The sequence below is a fragment of the Pelodiscus sinensis genome, chromosome 13 (genome assembly GCF_049634645.1).
Source record: "Pelodiscus sinensis isolate JC-2024 chromosome 13, ASM4963464v1, whole genome shotgun sequence".
NCBI classification, from domain to species: domain Eukaryota; kingdom Metazoa; phylum Chordata; order Testudines; family Trionychidae; genus Pelodiscus; species Pelodiscus sinensis.
This window is the reverse complement of record NC_134723.1, coordinates 15,074,076-15,096,104: the sequence shown is the minus strand read 5'-3', so window position 1 is coordinate 15,096,104 and position 22,029 is coordinate 15,074,076. Positions and strand designations below refer to the sequence as shown.

The window sequence follows — 22,029 nt, the reverse complement described above, 5'->3', positions numbered from 1 at the left end:
ACTTAGTTGCCTTAAATTTAAAAGTTTATAGATGTTTTTTGTAAAATATATCTGCTAATCTGGCAATATAATCCTGTAAACTAGCATTCACCACTTGTGGCCCAACAGTGAGGAGCTGGATAACAGAAATTATCTGGCATGGAATTGCTCCCAGGTTAAAGCATTTTGGTTAATTTATGTAGAAAAATGTTGTGTTTTCAGAAAGGTAACTTTTTCTTTTAGAATTTTTCATGCATTTTTGAGATAATCTTGCAAAGATACCAGTTTGTTTTCTGTATGCATTTTTTTTTTTTTAAAAAAAAATGTATTCTCCATAAGTTCTAGATACACCTCTCATGGCAGCACTTAGCATTTGATCTCAGTATGGACAGATGAGAAAACATAAATGCACTACTGGAACCAGTGTGAGATCTGTGAAGTAGTAAAGTAACACACTTTAAAATAGCGATACCAGTTTCTACAGCTAGAAAATCTTGTAAACACTTAAGTGTATCATAAAAATATCCATTTTTGGGGTATGAACATCATGAACATACCTTTGCAAGATATGCGAATAGGCTTACTACAGAGGCATATATCAAACTTTGCCACATCATTTGTAATCAATGTAATTTTGCCTTCTACTTTTCATAACTGGTATTATTTACCATGCATGCAGAGAAAAAGCCAATATGCCATATGCAAACTAAATAGGGGAAGAAAGGTTGGTCCACTCTTCTTAGTATGCAATACGTAACAGGAATGGAAATAATTGCTTTACATAGTGTGGTCTGAAAGGACTGAACTTCATAAATGATTCGGCCAGTTGCTTTTCGTCTCCATAGAGAATGTAGGAGATTTAACTGCATGTAATGCTGGGTATTGTGTTACGAAAATGAGACAGTGGTTGTAATAAGCAGACTATGAAAAATGCATGTTCATCAGATAAAGTTAATTGTTTGCTTTAAGTAAAGTCAGCCACTGCTTTTCACAATCCATTATTTTCCACTGCATGTCTCTTTAACACACACACTTCGATAGAAGTTCAGGGAAAAGCTGGTTCTAAATATTAGACTGAACCTTTTGATGATGAGAAAGTAAAGCAATAATACAGTAATTTGGTGAGCTTTTTTGAGCAGCTGGGACCTTCACTGAATCTGTTCACTCCTAAAAGAAATAAGCAATTAGTTGAGGGGAAGTTATTTCCGTCACAAAACAAAGATCACATTAGATTTCACATATGTGATAATTTTTCTGTACATGTACTGTTGCTTACAATTAAATCTATGCAATAAACTTGTTTTTTTAATCTGACTTTTTATGCGATTCAGATACCTAAAGTGAACAGCCTTAATTCCCATTCAGGCCCTCACCTTAGGCACTTTTTAAGTATAAAGATTGTGATACTCAAATGTAATTCTTTAAAGATCCATTAATTTGCGCACATAGGTGCTTTTCAAAATTTTAACTATACGTACCACCACATTTCAGTGACAAAAATTTGCTTAAAAGCTGATAATTTTTGTGGTAATTGCAACAAACTGAAATTTATCTTATTTGTTGTTAGAGTTAAAAATAAAACACTTCTAATATAATCCTATATTATCATAGGTTTGTAACCTAAGTGAAATCCTTTCTTTTCAATTGAAACCTGCTGCAGAGCCTCAGAGTTATGAACATCTTGGGAATGGAGGTTATCCTTAACTCTGAAATAAAATGTTATGGATGTTCTTTTAAAAGTTTACAACAGAACACTGACTTAATACAGTTTGAAACTTTACTATGCAGAAGAAAAATGCTTCTTTCCCGTAACAGTAGTATATTTTTTAAAATCTTTTTTGCTGTTTCATAGCATACATCTGGTTCTAAATGAGGTGTGTCGTTTACTGGTCAGTTAATTCTGCGATTCTACTATATAAGATTTTGAAGGAAATCCTGGTGCTGTTGATTTTATTGGGAGCAGGATTAAGTGTAGGAGGGATTTTTCATTTAGGGAGTTATCCTGGTGTTTTCAGGAAACAAAAACTCAGTTTCTCAGCTTATAATACTCTTGCTCTCCTGTAGTGAAATAAACAAACACAACTAACTTTTGAACAGCTTTAACTTCTCCTTTTACTTTATACAAGTATGTAGCACTTACATGTAGCAGCCATCTCAAACTCATTCTCTACAAAATTAAGTCTAATCCATTTTCACTGGCATCTCCTCTAGGCTTAGTTTTTATTGTTTCTTCCATATTTAGCCTAACTCTTAGTAAAATTCCCTCGTTTAAATTCCTGTACGGCGATCATCTCTCACTTTGCAAAAGGCAATCTCTTTTACTATTACCACCTTTCTACTTTCTTATATCCTCTTCTCTTCAGAACTGAGTTTGTTCCTACTGTAGAAGGCATCATAGGAGCAGTCTCCCAGTTATCATCTACCATGCTCCTAAATCCTCGTCTTTCCTACCTGCCATGTATCTATGTCTTCAGTGAAAGGAACTGTTTGGTCTGCATGAAGTTCCAGCTCAATTTAGGGTGCGGAGCGTATATTTATTGTTGATAGTACGGAAGAATTTACATTCAGGGTTAAAGTATTGCTCCCAGAAATCTGCAAACTACTTCTATCTGAAAACAAGCCCCTATGCACTGCTCTAGCTTGTTATCTATTGTAAAAAGACTCCTAAAACTCATGCCTGGGCTTTGAGTTTTCTATGAGTCGCTTATTCAAATTGCTTTATTGATGGTGTGGCACATAATAGAAATAAGGCACATTTTCAATTCTGGGATTTACCTGCTGATTTGGCTTAATCTACATTGAGATTTACCCCATAACAATACAATTTATGGTGTAATAGCAACCCTTTCAAAAGCTGAAGTACAGTTGTAAAATATGAGGTACAATAGGAAAGAGGAAAAGGTAGAGGGCTCTTCTATTTATTTTTTGCCAGCCTTCATAAACCATCTTTAGAAATGTCATAGTTTCATAATAGACAAGTGCATGCTCTGAGCTGCTTTTGTTGCTCATTTTGCTATTTTATTTACTGAGATAGAAAAGAAACCTCCAAAATAGGCTTTTAAATTCCTGTTGCTTTAATGCTTTTTACAAGTCCATTTTCAGCTTCTTTAAAGCCTGAACTCCCTAAATACCACTAAAGAACTTAATCTGCACATTGATAACAAGTAATGGCATAACATCGATAACTTACATGTTTTTCTACATTGCTTCAGTTTCCTCAATAGTCTGTTTGTCTAATTGATGATGTCATCAAGAAGTCATCAGACAGGAGACCAAGGATTGGATATTGGTTTATGTACCTGTTGAAAAAGTAGAATATTGTTAACTTTTTAAAATGCCTATGTTTTTTAAACACCTATATTTTAACGTAGACAACCAAACTTCTAACATCCCCCCATACTCTCTTCTAGATTAGTTCTCACCCAGATTTGTTCTAGATATGTGCATGACTTTAAAGTATTATTCAATTGGTCACCAATGGAAATTCTCTCTTCAAAAAAGCATCCACTTTAAAAAAAAATACTTGTGGAAATACACTTCTACAGCCAGTCACCCATTAGAAACTATATGCCATGATTCAGGTCTGAGAGAGGGTTTTGGATTCTTCAATTATGGTATGATGTTCCAGAAATAAGGACTGCTAAGAAAAGATGGGATACACCTAATGAAGGGAGTATATTTGCAGTCAAGCTTGCTAACTTGTGAGCAGCGCTTTAAACTAGGTTCTTCGGGTGCTTATTCACATCAATTTCAGTCAGGTGTATGTTCACCATGTGCACAAGCATCTGAAACTTTTTTCCTAGCAGCTCCCATAGGGTCAGCTGTGGAGACCGCTATAGCGGCACCGCTATATTAGCACATATATACCATTGCCAACCCTAACCTTCCCTTAGTTCTTCTTACCATCTAAGACAGCAATAGAACTTCCTAGCTGTTTTGCCTTGGCAAGTACCTAGTCCCTACTATTTAGCTCTCATCATCATCATCTTTCTTGTAAATAGCAAGTCATTGTCGTTACTGGAAAAGCAGACAAGTGCACAAAGACTGTAGCCCCTCTGGGGTGCCAGGGCATGCCTAACGCCCCAGGCTTTAAGTCATGTACAGTGTGCAAGTGCCCTATGCCCAAAAGCGACCCACACAACATGTGCCTTCACTGTTTGGGTGGAGAACATCTCACTGAAAAGTGCAAAATTTGTAGAGGTTTCAAGCCCCGTACCAGGAAGGACTGGGAGTATAGACTAGAATAGCTCCATATAGAGGCGGCACTGAAACCTCCCCAGGCCAAGAAATCGGCATTTGCAGCCAACTTGGTATCGAGTGCTCCAGCCTCCATGTGCTGCAGGCTGAAAGGCTAAGGACTACCAGCACCAGAGTTCCACATCACTGAAGAATGTGGCGCCAAGAAATAGGTCTACTTCATTGATACCATGAAGCAGGAAAGAGGGCAGAGGCAGAGCGCCTCATAAGTCCGGTCAAGAGAAAACCAAGCACAGTGGAAGCAATCCCCAGCGTGGGAGGCCCAGGACTTGCCATCAACTCTGGCCCAGGACTGGGGCCCTTGAGTCTGGCACACAACCTGTCACCGAGACACGAGTCCGGTGCAGGTCTTGAATTCTCCCTTGACGCCTGATACCTATGAGGCAGTCCAAGACCTGATAAAAATGTCAGGAACTGAGGCATCCAGGATGCATGATAAACTACCCACACAGCCGAGACCACACCACTAGAGGGGGAAGCCAGCAATGCTACATTGACCCCAGTCCACAAAACTGCACCAGAACAGGTCATCCTCCTCTTCAGAGGGATTGACCCCACTGGCACAGTGCGCACCACCATCAGCACCGGCGGCGGCCCTGGCACTGAGTTCCTGGGGGGCACCAAGCGAGTCATGGAATTATTACGACGGGTTGCCCAGAATATGAATCTCCCCATGGAGGAGACAGATGAGCCAGAGGACCCCATAGAGGACATTCTGTCAAAAGAGGGACCATCAAGGGTTGCTCTACCAGTTCTAAGGACTATTCAGTCAAATTATACACATTTGTGGCAGACCCCGGTTGAGAGAAGGTACTTCGTTTCCTCCAATGGGTTCTCACATCCCCATCCCTCCTCTCTCGAGGTATCAGCTGTCAACGAGAAGGAGAGACAAGGACAGCAGGTCCCTGCTCCCTAAGGCCAACACAACTGATCTGTTTGGCAGAAAAGTCTAATCTGCAAAAGGCCTACTGCTGAGGATCTCTAACAGGTGATCCTCAGCCATTACGCATTCAAGTAGTGGTAGGCGCTATCGAAGTATAAGGAGTTCCTGCCCCATGATTCCTACCAGGATTCACCATAGCTAAGACCTCTTTACAAGCAGCCCTAGACTCTGCAGACTTGGTGGCAAAGACATTGTTGATGAGGGAGGCCATGCACCATTCAGCATGGCTTCAGACCTTTCAGGGCTTCCCCCAGAGGTCCAGTATATGTTGCAGGACCTCCTCTTTAATGGCAAGAGTCTGTTTTCGGACCAGACAGACTAAGTTGCATTCCCTCAAAGACTTCCAGGAAACCATGAAGTCACTAGGGATGCACACCCGGCTTCCCAGAGGCACCCTTAATTCCATCACTGTAATTCCCTGTCTGGATCCGGAAAACTGGTTTGCTGGCCTCGTTATGAAGGACACATACTTCCACATTTCAATCCTTCCATGATACTGGTGCTACCTCAGGTTTACAGTAGCAAATGAGCATTATCAGTTTGCAGTGCTCCTGTTTAGCCTGTCTACTGCCCCAAGAGTATTACCAAATATATGGTGGTGGCAGCAGCCTTCCTGCACAAGAGGGGTCCAGGTTTTCCCTATATGGACAATTGGTTGCTAAAAGCGACTTCCAGAGAACCACTTCACACACGTGGGCCTTGCGTTAGAGCTGTTCAGAGCCCTGGGCATCCTTCTCAACGAAGAGAAGTTGGTCCTGAGTCCAGTGCAAAGAACAGAGTTTATAGGGGAGACCTTGGACTCAACCCAAGGGAGAGCATCTTTCCTGGAAACCTGGACTCAGGTGATACAGGACTTGATATACACTCTTAACCCAGTGTCCTGTTACAATGGCGAGAGTGTACCTCACACTTCTAGGTCACATGGAATCATGCTGCCACATGATCAGATATCCATGTTCATGCCTCAGTCCCCTTCAAGGATGACTCACCTTGGTCTACATGCAGACACGTGACAGCCTGGAAATGGTGGTCTATTCCCCAGTGGGTGATAGATTCTCTCAGGTGGTGAATGAACCCACTGAACCTGTCAGAAGGGGTGCAGTTTGCCATAGGGTGGGGGAATCCACTGGGGGGACTTGAGGACCCAAGGACTGTGGTCTCCCATGGGCACAGTGCTTCACTTCAATGTGAAGGAATTGAAGGCAGTCAGGTGTTCTGACCCCAGATGCAGGGCCAGTGCATGTCAGTGTGTACAGACAATGGGACCGCGATGGTTTTATATAAACAAGCAGGGAGGGAGGGGCACGGTTGTCCAGCCTCTGCCTTGAGGTGCAAAGTCCATGACCCATAGTATAACACACAAAATCCACAAAGAAGCCCAATACCTGCCAGGGTTGCAGAACACACTGACAGATGCCCTCAACAGGACCTTCATGGTCCACAAGTGGTCTGTCAGAGAAGATGTGATATGCTCAATCTTCTATAGGTGGGAGACGCCCCATCTAGATCTGTTCACCACTCCGGAGAACAAGAAATGCAAAGACTTTTGTTCCTTCTGGAATCAATATCATACTTCTCTTAATCTGCTGCTCACAGAGAAGAATTGGTAGAAGAAACAGAACTGGGTGGCAACCTGGGCAGCAGTAACCATATAGTTGTGTTAGGATCCTGACAACAACAAGAAAAGGAAAGCAGCAGAATACGGATCCTCGTCTTCAGAAAAGCAAACTTTGACTCCCTCAGGGAACTGATGGGCACGATCCCCAAGAGGCTAATACGAGGGGGAAAGGAGTCCAGAAGACCTGGCTGTATTTTAACAAAGTCTTACTGAGGGCACAGGAACAAACCATCCTCATGTGCAGAAAGAATAGTAAATATGGTAGATTACCAGCTTGGCTTGGACAAATTTTCGGTGAGCTTAAACACAAAAAGGAAGCTTACAAGATGAGGAAACTTAGATGAGTAGGTAGGAATTATAAAAACATTGCTTGAGCATGCAGAGGTATAATCAGAAAAGCCAAAGCACAACTGGAGTTGCAGCTAGCAAGGGATGTGAAGGATAAGAAGAAGGGTTTCTACAGGTATTTTAGCAACAAAAAGGTGGTTAGGGAAAGTGTGGGATTGTTACTGAATGAGGGAGGCAACCTAGTGACTGGTGATGTGGAAAGAGCTGAAGTACTAAATGCTTTTTTTGTCTTTCTTCACAAACAAGATCAGCTCCCAGACTGCTGCAATTGGAAGCATAGTAAGAGGAAGAGGTGAGTAGCTTAGTGGAGAAAGAGCAGATTAACGAATATTCAGAAAAGCTGGACATTCACAGGTCCATGGAGATGGATCTAATGCATCTGAGGGTGCTGATAAATGCTAAGTAATGTATATTGGAAAACATAATCCCAACTATACATACAAAATTATGGGGACTAATTTAGCTGTTACCATTCAAGAGAGGTTTTGGAGTCTGTGGTAGTTCTCTGAAAACATCCACTCCATGTGCAGCAGCAATCAAAAAAGCAAACAAAATGTTAGGAATAATTAATAAAGGGATAAAGAATAAAACAGATTTTATTGCCACTATATAAATCCATAATATGCCCGCATCTTGAATACTTAGTGCAGATGTGGTCACCGCGTTTCAAAAAAAGAACAACAAATCTTGGCACTGGAAAAAGTACAGAAAAAAGGCAACAAAAATTATTAGGGGTTTGGAAAAATTTGCCATATGAGGAGAGTTTAAAAAGACTGGGACTTTTCCATTTAGAAAAGAAGAGACTAGGCAGGGATATGATACAGAAGTATAAAATGTATGACTGGTGTGGAGAAAGTGAATAAGGAAAAGTTGTTTGCTTGTTCCTGTACACAAGAACTAGGAGTCACCAAATGAAAAAAGGTAGCAGGTTTAAAACAAGGGGAAGTATTTTTTCATGCAATACACAGTCAGCCTGTGGAACCCCTTGCAAGAGGATGTTGTGAAGATCAGGACTTTAACAGAGTTCAGAGAAGACTGATAAATTCATGGTCGATAGGTCCCTCAATGGCAATTAGCCAGGATAGGTAGGAATGATGTTCCTAGCCTCTGTTTGTCAGAAGATGGGAATGGATGACAGGGGAGGGATCACGTGATACTTACCTGTTCTGTTCATTCTTTCTGGGGCACTTGGCATTGGCCACTGTCAGAAGACAGTGACACTGACCTAGATGGACCTTTGGCTGTTCTTATATTCTTATGAGAGAGTCGTCTGATGTGACTGCAAAGCCTTTGGCCATTATCTTTGAAAACCATGGCAACTGGTCCCTGATCATTGGAAAAAGGCCAACATAATGTCAGGGTTTTTTTTTTTTTTAAAGGGAAAGAGGATCGAAGAACAGACCAGTCAGCCTTACCTCAGTCCCAGGGAAAAATCATGGAGCAGATCCACGCAAGGAATTAATTTGAAACATTTGGAGAAGATGAAGGTGATCAGGAACAGTCAAAATGAATTCAACAAGGGCAAGTCATGCCTTCTGTGATGAGATAATTGGCTATGTGGATATAGGGAAAGGGGTGCATATGGATACCTTGACTTTAGCTAAGCTTTCAATATGGTCTTCCACAGTATGGCTGGGACGAATGGATTGTAAGGTGGCTAGATTGTCTGACTTAATGGGTAGCAGACAACAGCTCAATGTCTAGCTGGCAGCCAGTATCAAGCAGAGTGCCCCAGGGACAGGACCTAGGACCAATTTTGTTCAACTTCTCCATTAATGATCTGGGTGATGGGATGGACTGCACCCTTTGCAAGCTTGCAAATGACACTAAGTGGAGGAAGAGGTACACATGCTGGAGAATAGGGATAGGGTCCTTAGGAGAGATGTTAAAAAGCAGTTAATTAAGTAACAGTGTAACCATTACAAATCTTGGAGATTACACGCTGCCACCTCTGCAGTATATAACTTATACTCCTGCCTACTGGACCTACTCCTGGGGAGATGGCTGCCATCCTGCACTGCTACCTGTGATACAGAGACAGCAGTCTGGGGTGGCAGTCAGCTTCCCAGGAGCAGGGACAGAAGCCAGAGTGTAATCATTATGGTGACCAATAAGCTCGTGCTTATCGGTTAATATTTGAAAGGTTACACTACTACATCCCCAGTCCAGAGTGACCTAGACAAAATAGGAGGATTAGGCCAAAAGAAATCTGATGAGGTTCATGAAGGACAAGTAAAGAGTCCTGTACTTACGATGGAAGAATCCCAAACACTTTTACAGACTGGGGCCCAACTGGCTAAGCAGCAGTTCTGCAGAAAAGGACTTGGGGATTATAGTAGATGAAAAGCTGAATATAAAAGTCAACCATGTCCCTTTGTAGCCAAGCAGGCTAGTGGCATTAGGAGGAGCAGTACCAACAGATCGAGGAAAGTGATTTACCCCCTCTATTTACCACTGGTGAGGTGTCATCCAGAGTACTGTGTCCAATTTTTAGGGGCCCACAACAGAAAGGATATGGACAAATTAAAGAGCACCTAGCAGAGGCATTTAAAATGATTAGTGGATTGGGGGACATTATGAGGAGAGGCTTAGGGAACTGGGCTTATTTAGTCTGCAGAAGAGAATGAGGGGGGAGGTGGCAGATGACATAAGAAACAATTGTCTAAAGTTGTAGTAGAGGAAATCTAGGTTGGCTATTAAGAAAACCTGCTTCACTGGGAGGGTGTTAAAGCACTGGAATGAGTTGCTAGGGAGATGGTGGAATCTCTATTCTTAGAGGTTTTGGGGTGAGGCTTGACAAAACTCTGGTTGGCATGATTTAGTTTGGAGTTGGACTAGATGGCCTCCTGAGGTTTCTTGCACAGAATCATAGAAGATTAAGTTGACAACACCCATTAATTAGTATTACAGATGAAATCAAAGGGATGCTCAAAAGACAAAAATAAATGGCAAAGGTAAATGTACAGATCTTTGACTAATGTGATCTATGCCAACAAATGCCAGCAATGCCCCTCTGCCACGTATATTGGCCAAACTGCAGAATCTCTATGGGAAAGAATTAACGGACACAAATCAGATATCCGAAAAGGCAACACACAGAAGCCTGTTGGGGAACATTTTAACTTGCCCGGGCACTCATTAATGGATCTTAAAGTCATCGTATTGTTTCAGGCCAATTCCACAAGCCATCTACACAGGGAAGCCTTAAAACTTAACTTCATTTACAGGTTTGATTCCCATCACAAAAGTATGAATCAAGACATTGGTTGGATGGCCCACTACATTCCACATCCTAACATAAAACAAAAACAATTTTGCACTTAATTTTCACCTTCTCTATTAGCTTCATGTAGCATGCACACTAACTATTTCTTTCCTCCCTTTTTTCCCCTTCCCTCAACCTCCCTGTTAGTCTTTACAAGGTGCTACAAGACTATTAGTTGTTTAAATTTTTACAGATCTTGTAGAGCATGTTTCTAACTGTGTATTGTCCTTTTTACCGGTTTGTTCCCCAGCTTTAGCAAAACAACTGTGTAACTTGTGGGGATTCTGCATGAAGAATCTTCATAGCTAAGGGTACATCTAAACTACGCTCTATTTTCGAAAGAGGATACACAAATTCTACGGGAATCTGCATATCTTCTTCCGATCACACTTTTGAAAGCGAAAGTAGTCTGGACGCATTTTTTTTCCCTGGGAAAAACCCCTTTTCCGAAAAAAAAACACATAAAGCTCATTTTTTGAAGAAGAGCAGCTTTTTCGAAAAAGGGTTCTTTTCCGGAAAAAAAACCACATCCAGACTACTTTCACTTTCAAAAGATCTTGCTGAATTTGCATATCCTCTTTAGAAAATAGAGCGTAGTCTAGATATAGCCAAACAGTTTTCATGTTGTTTCTTAAACTTCAGGTCAGTTTGTCAGGAGGTAACCCATTGTTACCTCCCTGCTTGCTTTCTTAGAGCACTGCTATTAACTAAACCAATGCATGCTTACAATAAGCACTCTCATAACCCACAACCCACTAGAATTGTACAGTATTTTTAAATTAATACAAATCAGTCCACCTCCCTAACACTGCATACACAACTGAGGTATATTTTAAGACTAATTTAAAAAAAAAAAAAACAGCAGAGAGGCCTTTTTGTTACACAATTCAGAAGAGAACCCAGCTCTCTCAGGGCATGTCCACAGTAAGTACTGAGGTGGCTGATGTCCACATTATCCTCCTGTCAGTGTGATCTAAAAGGCTGGGCTTTCAGCTCTATGTAGCTCCTTGCCTGGAGCGTGGGGGAAGTCACATGCACCTTTTTGCTTCTGACAGGGAAACCCACTTTGGGACCATGGCAGTTGACCTGAGTGTAAGAGTGGAGACCCAGCTGTCTTGTTTATTTCACAGCTCCATAGGATCCGTTAAATTGACAACAGCAGAAATCCTAAATACACTGACATTGATCCTACCTGCAACTTATTGAGGTGTAGTGGGCACTTACATAGTGGGAGAAAAGCTGTACCATAGACACTAAAAAATTAGGCTGACATATTATCACTTATGTCACCTTAACTCAGTAGTGTAGATAGACCAAGTTTCAGTGTGATTAACTCAGAAGAGCATAAAGGATATAACAGTATTATATTTTTTATACCCAAAGCAAGCAAATCTAAATCAGCATTCACAATGACAAAGGTTGCCATGTATATTGATAGTTTTCTGACCATAAATACAACTGTTTTGAATAAAAAGTGCAACAGGATAGATAGATTTGAATCAAAGAATACTGGCATTTCTCAGACGTACACAACCTTTGGTTGAGTTTATCAAGTGAGATTCAGAGGCAGGAACACATTGATTTATCTTCACTCCCTCCGAACACTTCATTAAAACAGTTTGTAGGACTATATAAAGGGCATCCTCTCCAGACATTTTTCTTAGCACTGTTGTTAAACATTTTAAAAGCAATTCTCATAACCTGACACTGGCAGGCAATTGCTTCTGCAAAAAACAGTATATAATGAAAATCAAAGAGCAAATTTTTTTAAAGGAATTGTATTGCTGCATTACTTTTTGGTGATGATAGACTTTGTTACAGCTGTGGATTGATCAGATGAGAATCTTTCTTGCTTCAACCTGAAGAGTTCCTAGGGAAACCAAAAATAAAAATGATAATTCTGAACCCTTCATTAAACGTTAACTCTAAAGCCACAAAAAAACCCTTAAGGTTAAAAACTCCTTTCACAAGACACTATGGAATAACTTTTGTTATCTCAACAGACTGGGTCAAAGAAAGGCCTTCAGGCTCTGCCTAACAGTTGATGTTATTACAAGGGGTTGGATAAAACTTAACACCTGCTTCAGGAGACATAAAAGTTTAAACAAATTGCAGAACTTCTCTCTATGAAACATGCTCATAGACTCCACTGGCCTCCACCTAACATGGATGAAAGGAAGGGGCAGCTGTTGATCAGAATTAAAAATTCTTATAGAGGAATGTTATATTATAATTATAAATGGGAAAAGTGTCCTGAAAACCAAAGCCTTACAGCTTACATGGAATAGAGCACGTAAAGGGACCAGCACTACTGATCTGTTACCTTGGCATATCTTCGCTACCTTCCCCTTTAAATTCTAATTATTTACACAGCTGAAATTTGAATTGTCTTATGGTCCCCAAGCAGATAAGAGTGATAATAGACTGTATACAACTGCAGCACAAATAAACACTATTTTACCTCTTGCTGCTGTTTAATAAAAGTCTCCTTTTCTTCCAACATTGAAGTCAGTTCATGCAGCCTTATATGGATGTCACTGTTACTTCCATCTCTTCTTGAAATATCTTGCTGGAACTGGTTTATCTGGGACTTTAAAAAATGGTTATGCACATATTAGGGAAACTAAGGAAAATAATAGTTTTGAGATCGAAGTATCTTTAAGATGACTTGCAATGAACAAGCTATGGAATTCTATCCCCCCGCCCTTCCTCTTTATTTAATTAATTTATTTATATATAGTAAGCTTTTCAGGCTTTTTAATACATAATGAACTAAAGACAAAGACCAACTTCTCTTCCTTTGTAGGTCACTTTTAAACAAGAATTAATTTAATTTTACACAGATTTGTGGATTCATTTTATTTCATCCACTACTTCTCCCATGTTTTGTTCTCATTTCTGTTACTTTAAGATTTATACTATAAGCATAAATTATCATCATGACCTTGAATATAGGTATTCAATGGTCCTCCACTTGTGTGGCTAGACCTGGATATTACTCTGAAAATGAAAGATTTTCATCATATAAGAAAATAATTTTGTTATGTTCTGTATCCTACTGGCATATACTTAAAATCCCAATTTTTGTTTAAAAGTTTTAGATCTGCTATTGGTACAGCACTTTGAAGTATTCTCGCAAGAGGAGAAAATATTTGTATTTCCAATTTATCACTTAGTACAACTGAGAGCACTTTAGATGTCATCCCTTCATGTGGATTCTCACATAGAAAGACGCTACTTAAAATAACCAATTAATGTAAAACGTATCCAGAGGGAGACTCAAGAGTAAGTCAACTAAAATATGTTAGCACCTTTTTTGGTGCAATGGGTGGTTCTGAGTTGGTATATTATTTTAGTAGTGCACTGGTGCTTGTGTTTTGTTTGGTATCAGTAGGTATAATGTTTAGAAAACTCAGCTTGCTCTGGTAAATTCATTTGGTTATCAAATATAGTACAATTAAAAATGATCTTTAAGCTGGTCAAATATACATACCCCTTATGTGACAAGTTTTATAGGTATACTTTAAATTAGGATCTGTCTTATTTTATGAAAGCTGCCTTTTTGGTTAGTTTTTTCACCCCCATCAAGATACACGAGGCTTTTGTTGCTGAACTCAGGATCTATAAATGCGTACAAACCTGTCAACCCAATTTTGAAGTCAGAAAAAAAAAAAATCTCTAAAACCAACTTCTGGACAGTGAATTTTTAGTTATAAACCAAACATAACATGAACAAAGCCAGTATTTCAATGATACAAAATAGAAACCACTAGTTCTCATATCAAACTACAAAATACCCTAAGTATGTATATTTGGTTAGTATACGCTCCCCCCCCCCCATTTTGTAATTTTGAAAATGGAACCTGTCACTTTCCTATAACCATACTTTGCTCTGAAGTCCATATACAATTGAATATATAGATATATATGATAATCAACATACCCTAAGATTACGGATCTCTCTATCTTTATCCTCTCTCAAGTTGTTAATCATCTCCACGTAACGACTAGAAAGCTCATCTGTGGTGGCTTGTAGCACTGGATTAGAACAGGTCTATGCAAAACAAAATTATAGAACTCTAGTTATTACACAGTTTAATTCAGTTAAGGATATAAAGTATGTATCACTAGATGAGAAAACACGTTAATAGATTCCTAGGACTGGAAGAGACCTCAGGAGGGCATCAAGTCCAATCCCCTGCTAAAAGCAGGACCAATCAACTAAATCATCCCAGCCAAGGCTTTGTCAAGCCGGGACTTAAACTCTAGGGGTGGAAATTCTACCATCTCGGTAGGGAATCCATTCCAGTGATTTACCATCCTCCTAGTGAAATAGATTTTTCTAATATCCAACTTTGACCTCCCCCACTGCAACTGGAGACCATTGCTCCTCATTCTGACATCTATCACAACTGAGGACAGCCTTTCTCTATCCTCTTTGGAACCCACCTTCAGGTAGTTGAAAGCTGCTACCAAATCCCCCCCACTATTCTCTTCTGTAGACTAAATAAGCACAAATCCTTCAGTCTCTCCTCATAAGTCATGTGCTCCAGCTCCCTAATCATTTTTCTTGCCTTCTGTTGGACTTTCTCCACTGAGTCCACATCCTTTCTATGGGCGGGAAAGGGGGATGCAGAATTGGACATAATACTCCAGATGTGGCCTTACCAGTTCCGAATAAAGGGGAATAATCACTTCCCTATATCTGCTGGCAATGCTCCTATTAATGTACTCCAATATGCCATTAGTATATTGCACCATATTAAAATTATCTTTGTATGTCTAACTTCCCTTGCATTCTAAATCTAGTGCAGTTGAATTTATGAGTGAAAAAAATATTGACAGGAAAATAAAAAAAACCATTATCTCAGGCCTGGGCAAAATGGGGCATGCAGGCCGGGTTAGGCCTGCCAAACTTCTGGATCCAGCCCACGGATGCAGCAGGAAGCCTCAGGCAGACTCCCTGCCTGCCCTGAACGCCACTCAAAAAAAGCGGCTGCTGGGCCATTTCTCTTTCACAGCTGACGGGGAATGGGGGAGGCTTCATGCACTGTCCCCACCACAACACAATCCCATTGGCCAGTTTCTAGCCAATGGGAGCCGCCTGTTTGAATAACTCACCCCCTCCCTTTAGGCTCTTATTCACCAAAGCATATAGCCCCTGTAGCCTATGCGGGGTGAGACAGGCAGGGAGGCTGCCTGAGAACCCTGCTGGGATGCTGGCCAGGAGCTGCCTAGCCAGAGCCTGCCTCTGGCATCCCAGCTCCTCCCTCCCCCAAGCCTCTTCCAACCCACATAACCCAAACCCTCTGTCCCCGACCTGAGCCCATACCCCTTCCCAGATGCTGCACCCCAATCCCTTATCTCAGGTCACATCTCCCCCCACCTTAGGTCATAACCCAAACCCCTGTACCTCTTCTTCTTGAACCCCAATCCTGTGGCCCATGTCATGACTGCCTCCTTCATCCAAACTCACTCCGACCACACATGCCCTTCTGCATACCAGCCCCTTACCTCAAGCTTCCTTCTGCATTCCAGCCCTCTGCCCCACCCCACTCCTACCCCCTTACTCCACACAATCCAAGCCCTCTGCGCCCTTCTGAGCTTATGCCCCTTCCAGAACCTGCACCCTGATCCCTTGCCCCAGACCACAATCCCCTCCTGCCCTAGGTCACAACCTAAAACCCCACAACCCAGCCCCTTGCCCTAGGTGGCAATGCCTTCTTGCCCTAGTTCACAACCCAAATCACTACACAGCAAACTCCTGCTCTAGGTCACAACCCAAACCTGTGCATCTCCTCCTGTGCCCATCGTAACTGCCTCCTTCACCCAAACTCCCTCTCAGACTCTATACACCCTCCTGCATCCCAATTCCTTACGCCAAGCTTCCTTCTGCACCCAACCTCCATCTCAGACCCCACACCTCCTCTATTAGTATCATGGAAGAGTGTGGCCCTTGATCATATTCCAAAAATCTTAGAATGCCTTCTCCCCCCGCCATCAAAAATAATTGTCCACTGCTGCATTACCTGCATTCTCAGGTTCTGGATATCTTGTTCCTGCGCACGCTTGCAGTACTCCAGCTCTTTTATCCGGCACTCCTTCTCTCCCTCAGCATATTGGAGAGAGAAGATCTTTTCTTCCAATGAACGACATTTTGCAGCACTATCTCTGAGTTCTTTCTATGAAAGCAGCATACACAAACTTCTTAGATATGGGCCAATGTGGCTGGTTTCAAGGTTTGTCTGTGAGCAAAGTTTAGTTTGGGGTATACAGTTATTTGTGGGTAGCTATTTATTTTAAAAAACGTACTGGCCTATATAGAGCTGTATTGATAGCGGATTCATATCAGCTGGAAGATCAGATGTTGGTAGATGTGCACATATTCAACTTAAATCAACTGGAATTAGGGGGTTAGGCCGTTAGTGCAGGGCTACTCAACAAGCAGCCCATGGGCCGCATGAGGCAAATTGGTTTGCAGCCCCAGTGCAGTTTGAGTTTACACGGGGCTCAACACACAGCCCATGGGCGGGATCCTTTGAACATGGCCTTCACTGGGAAATGCTCCATAATGGCGAGTCAATATAATGGTCTTCTATTGATACGCGTTTTTGTAGTTCCATTCCTTGACTGTCATTGCTTATTAAAAGTGCTGTCATGTGGGTGGAAATCAGATATTTATTGCGTTTTATTAATATCAAGGACTTAAATGGGGCCTGCATGTTGTGTAGTTTTGCCTTAATCTTTATATTCATGCCCATCAGTGTGAAATAAGCTATTCACATATTTATTTGCATGCACAGTACATGCAACAACACTTAAGATGTAGCCCTCACCATGTGCTTATGAGTACCATTCTGGCCCCCGGCGCTTGCAAAGTTGAGTAGCCCTACTTTAGTGTATAAAGTGTATCCAGTGTTGGCTGTGTACTCAAAACTGGAAATAATTTGGTATTTACACTTCAGAGTGTAAGCATGTGTGGAAAGATGTTCTGAGGGGAAGGCCAAATTCACTTGAAAAGAAGCTATGAAAATTGGAATTGGATTTTTCCAAGAGATTAAGTTCTTCAATCTCTAGTTTTGGACAAAATTCCCTACCACCACCAGACTACTCAATGTATTTGATATAGTGGGCTAAATTCTTAATAGGCAGACAACAACAACAAATTGTTTATTGAGCATTACTGATTTTTTTTAAAAACAGATTACTAGCAGACTCAACTTATTGCTTCTGATACTTTATAGCCTATGGTATTTTTTGCAAATACCACACCCTACACTAACCCTAATGTCATGTAACAACTGATTGCTATGATTTTTTTAAAACACATACATATATATTTTAAAAAAATTAAAGTAGAAAAATAATTTGCATCCATATTAAGGCTCCATAACACCGGCAGAGGTGCACAGTATAACTGAGAATTGAATCATGTGTGTTAGATTCCTGAACATCTGCAAAAATAGTACTGTATGTAGCTATTTAGAAAATGTTACAGAAAATTCTGATCACCAACTTACTTCTTTTTTAGAAGCTGTTATTCGAAAAATAGATTTGTGAAAGTTGTCCATAAAGCTCAGTATTAATTCCTGGGTAATAGTAAGTTTTGTTCAAAATAATTTACCTGCTGCTGGCGATTATTCTCTCTCATAGACGCGAAGAGTGTTTCATACTCCTTCACCTGAGATTTTTTAAAAGCCAGGTCTTTCTCTAGTAACATCTTGTCGGTTTCCAATTTCTATTATACAAAAGTACTTGTTATGAACAGCTACTATAATTTGTCAGTAGAAATAAAAGAAAAGATCCCCTTACTTTTAAAAATAACAGAGGAATTAAAATGACTTATTTATCAGCTCATCACAAAGTCAAATTAAATAAAACAATTATAAATCTGTTTTGTTGGATATACTTTTGCTCTATTACAATACTGCAAACTTAGCCCGAAATGTACATGATTACATTATTTTGTACATATTTTTATATGCAGTGCAGTGCTTTGTTTTTTTTTTTAATATAAATTCAGATTTGCATACATATTTATATGTTTTACACTAGAGAAGGCAAGGTCAAAGAAATGTGCCTCTCTCTCAGGCTACATCTACATACATCAGAAAGCTGACAAACTTTCTATATAAATGTAGCTGGAGTCGATGTACATTAAAGTTGAGTTGCTGCAGGGTCTACACTGCAGGGGATTGATGGGAGACACTCTTCTGTCAACTTCTCTTACTCTTCTCATCTGGGATAGAGTAACAGGGTTGATGGGAAAATGATCTGCAGTTGATTTGGCAGGTCTTCACTAGACTCACTAAACCAGCTGCTGGTGGAGCAATCTCAGAACATAGATCTCAGCTGTAGTATAGATTTAGCATCAGACTGGAAGACTGTGAAGTTTGTGATGATCCTTTTTTCCTTTGGAACTTCATTTCCATGGTCTCTGGCTAGTTCCAGAGAAAGCTCCTGTCTGGTTCTGTTCAACAGAATACTTTGACATTATAAAGCACAGAAATAGAAAAACAGAACCATATTTGGTCAAGTTAAGCACCATCAAGTAAAGGAAGATCAAAATCCTCCACAATATATAGGTTTATTTCGTTGTCGAGTCTTCCTATGTTATGCTATGTATCCTGGTGTCAAGAGTTCCTTCTCTGAAATAGGCAATTGCCTATAAAGCTATATGAAAGGAGGAAACCATAGTGGTAACTGCAGTGGAGTTTGCTCCTGGGATAAGAGATGGTCTAATCCAAATTTTCTGTATGGACTAAAAATAATTCTTTCAAATGCATCAAATAATCAATTGAATGTAATAAAATAAGGTATATATTATGCAGGAGAACAGTAGCTGATCATAATTGTCCTTTCTGGTCTCCAAATCAACCAAACAGATTAGGCAATGGAAACTAAATTTTGTAATAACCTACCCCTAAGTCATCTTGTAGGTGGCACAGCTCCTCACGCAAACTGCCAAAAGTAGAAAGTACAAGTTGCAGTGATTTATCAGATGTCACTCTCATCTAGGAAAAAGAAAAGGACACATTTTAGTTTCTTTGTGGGATTTAATAATTGAAAATAACCAAACAAGAATAATACAACTATCTTTAGTTTAACAGTATGGAATTTATTTTAAATCCGTTTCGAGACTTTGCATAATTGCAAACTTGAAAAATTACATTTAACTTGCATCTAACATTCTAAAAATGGAATTGTAAGAACTACTCATGTCACTTGTACTTTGAAATCTGAATGCATGTCTACAAGGATGAGAATTTTTCATCCACTGAAAACAATACTTTCAATTCCATAAAAGTATTGCCTCACAATACAAGACAAAATAAACATTCCAACTAAGGAAAAACAAGAGCAGTGGGAAGGGAGAGAACACTACATTAATATTTTGAATTTTCAGCTATATTGTAAGTTGAGAACGTTCAGAATTAGACAAGTTACAAAAACAAACAAACAGAACAACTAAAACCTATCCTATAATAGTCACTATTCCTGGGAAATCAGACAACAGTGACTCATCTTTTTTTGAGGCCTGCCAAACTAAGCTTTCACCCCAAGGACAAAAACCATTAGATAAAAACACCAGCCCCTCCTTTTAATGAGAAAAAAGCCAAAACATATTTCAAAGGATATATAAAAAGAGAAACAGTAGTGCTGAGTAATGATTACAGGTATCAATATACTATTTAAAAGCAGCATCCAAGAACACACTATACTCCCTCCTTATTCTACCTGCTGCCCCTGCAGCAGCTATCATTAGAAGGTGATTTCAAACATAACATTTACGCAGGGCCAGCCCGAGCCTTTTGGTGCCCTGGGTCTGGGCTTGCGGCACCGCCCCTGGGTACATGCGCAGGCCCGCTCGTGGAGCGCAGGCCTATCCCCCCACGGTGCGCGGGCCCACTCCCAGGGCGCACAGCGCATGCCCAACCGACCGTGGCCGCTGGCACACAGCCCAGGGCCCGCCCCCGGGGCGCACAGCGCATGCCCATACCGGCCATGGCCGCTGGTGCACAGCCCAGGGCCTGCCCCGGGGCGCACGGCGCGTACATTGCCCAGCCAGCGCTGCTAGCGCACGCACCAAGCCGTGCATGGCCCCTCAGCTGTAGAGACAAGGGCACAGCTGTCCGGCGCCGCAGGGCCGGCGCTGCAGGAGCCAGGTGCGCGGCTCCTGATGGTAGCTGTAAGGGACGCTGCGTAGGTTGGCACCCTGGGCAGCTGCCCGGCTCACCCATGCCTCCGTCCGGCCCTGCATTTATGCTACAATTCCTAAGACTGTCTACCTAGTATTGTCACTAAAAACTGCCTTTTGTCGACAAAACAATGAAAGCATTCCACATTTCAGTGAGATTTTTGTCGAAGAAAAACACCTAGTTTTGGCAACAAAAATCTTCTTTCCCGCAAGACTGGTTTTTCTTTTCCTCTCCCTTTATTGTTGACAAAGAACCAGTGTAGATTCTGCTGTTTGTTTTGTTGACAGAACTGACTTCTGCCAGTATTCCAAAATGCCTGCCCAAATGACTCCGCTCAATATTTTGATTTCTGCTGCACTGCAGGCACGTCCCCCTCTCCTTTCAAAGTTCGGAGAAGTACCTGACAGCTGAGTGAGCTGCTTCCTTTTGGGAACAAAACAAATCATTGGAATACTCCTGTTCTACCCTGCACTAGGAACACAAGGCAGGCAGACTGCTGCTGCAAGGGTAGGGCTGGAGAGACTGTTGTTTTGCTTTGACATTCCTTAGCACAGAGAGCTCACCAAGCTGCTCATGATTCTGATCCCAGCAACTGGGAATGCTGTAGGAGAACTCAGAGGGAATCCCAAGAAGTGCAGGGATCAGCTCTGCCTTTTCACAGCACTGCACTGTGGGATACTTACCCACATTGCTTTGCTCTGTTGACAGGATGCTAGCAATGTGGCCAGGAAATTCAATAATGGGAAATCAAAAAAACCAGTCTGATCAATTTTCACTTTTGGCAACTTTTGCATGTTAACAGCACTTGTGATACCAAACCTTACCAGTGTAAACATAGCCTAAGTCAGGGGTCAGCCTTTTCAAACCAAAGAGCCAAACGACATCAAAATTCAGAACAAGTGGTCAACAAAGAGCCGTATAAGAATGTCGATTTGCAAGACTGAAAATATACAACTTAATATTATTGATAATTGGCATAATAATTAATCATAGCATAAATGAAACATTGTACTTTATTTAATGGGACTTCTGCTGCTACATCTTTTTGCACATTTATTTGAAGTTTACATCATAACTGGTTAAATCCAGCCAGAAGATATGCATGAAGTCGTTTTCTGTCAATCTTATGGCAAGGTGCTAGAGATGTGGAGGTGCAGGAGTCTGGTTTGGGGTATATGAGGGGCTCAGGGCAGAGGTTTGGGGGGGTATGGGAAGTGCAGGAGTGTTATGGCAAAGGACTGGAAGTGTGGAGGTACATGAGTTTGGGGATGTAGGGGTATGAGAGGTTCAGGGCAGGGTGTTCAGGTATATGATGGTCTCGTAGTTGGTGTGTGGGAAGGCGCAAGAGTGTTATAATGCGGCTGAGTCTCAATTGGGGGCTTGTTGGCCAGACTTCATTTTTAAATAAAGTAAAATATTA

The 22,029-nt window shown here is 41.0% G+C and overlaps 1 protein-coding gene across 2 annotated transcripts in view; it reads right to left on the bottom strand.

Annotated features, from left to right (window-relative positions):
- Positions 1-300: 300 nt before the first annotated feature.
- The window catches only part of POF1B (POF1B actin binding protein), a 43,263-nt gene continuing 21,534 nt past the window's right edge, over positions 301-22,029 (bottom strand). The window contains exons 7-14 of one of the 2 annotated variants that reach the window (XM_075940755.1): positions 19,332-19,424; positions 18,035-18,148; positions 16,440-16,592; positions 14,354-14,464; positions 12,872-13,000; positions 12,204-12,280; positions 3,170-3,278; positions 301-1,146 (exon numbers count right to left, since the gene is read on the bottom strand). In XM_075940755.1, coding sequence (XP_075796870.1) covers positions 3,197-3,278; positions 12,204-12,280; positions 12,872-13,000; positions 14,354-14,464; positions 16,440-16,592; positions 18,035-18,148; positions 19,332-19,424 — 759 coding nt within the window. In that variant the 3' untranslated portion in view covers positions 301-1,146; positions 3,170-3,196. Of the gene's footprint in view, positions 1,147-1,206; positions 2,038-3,169; positions 3,279-12,203; positions 12,281-12,871; positions 13,001-14,353; positions 14,465-16,439; positions 16,593-18,034; positions 18,149-19,331; positions 19,425-22,029 lie in introns of those variants that run through there. The other variant, XM_075940756.1, reaches the window with a different exon arrangement.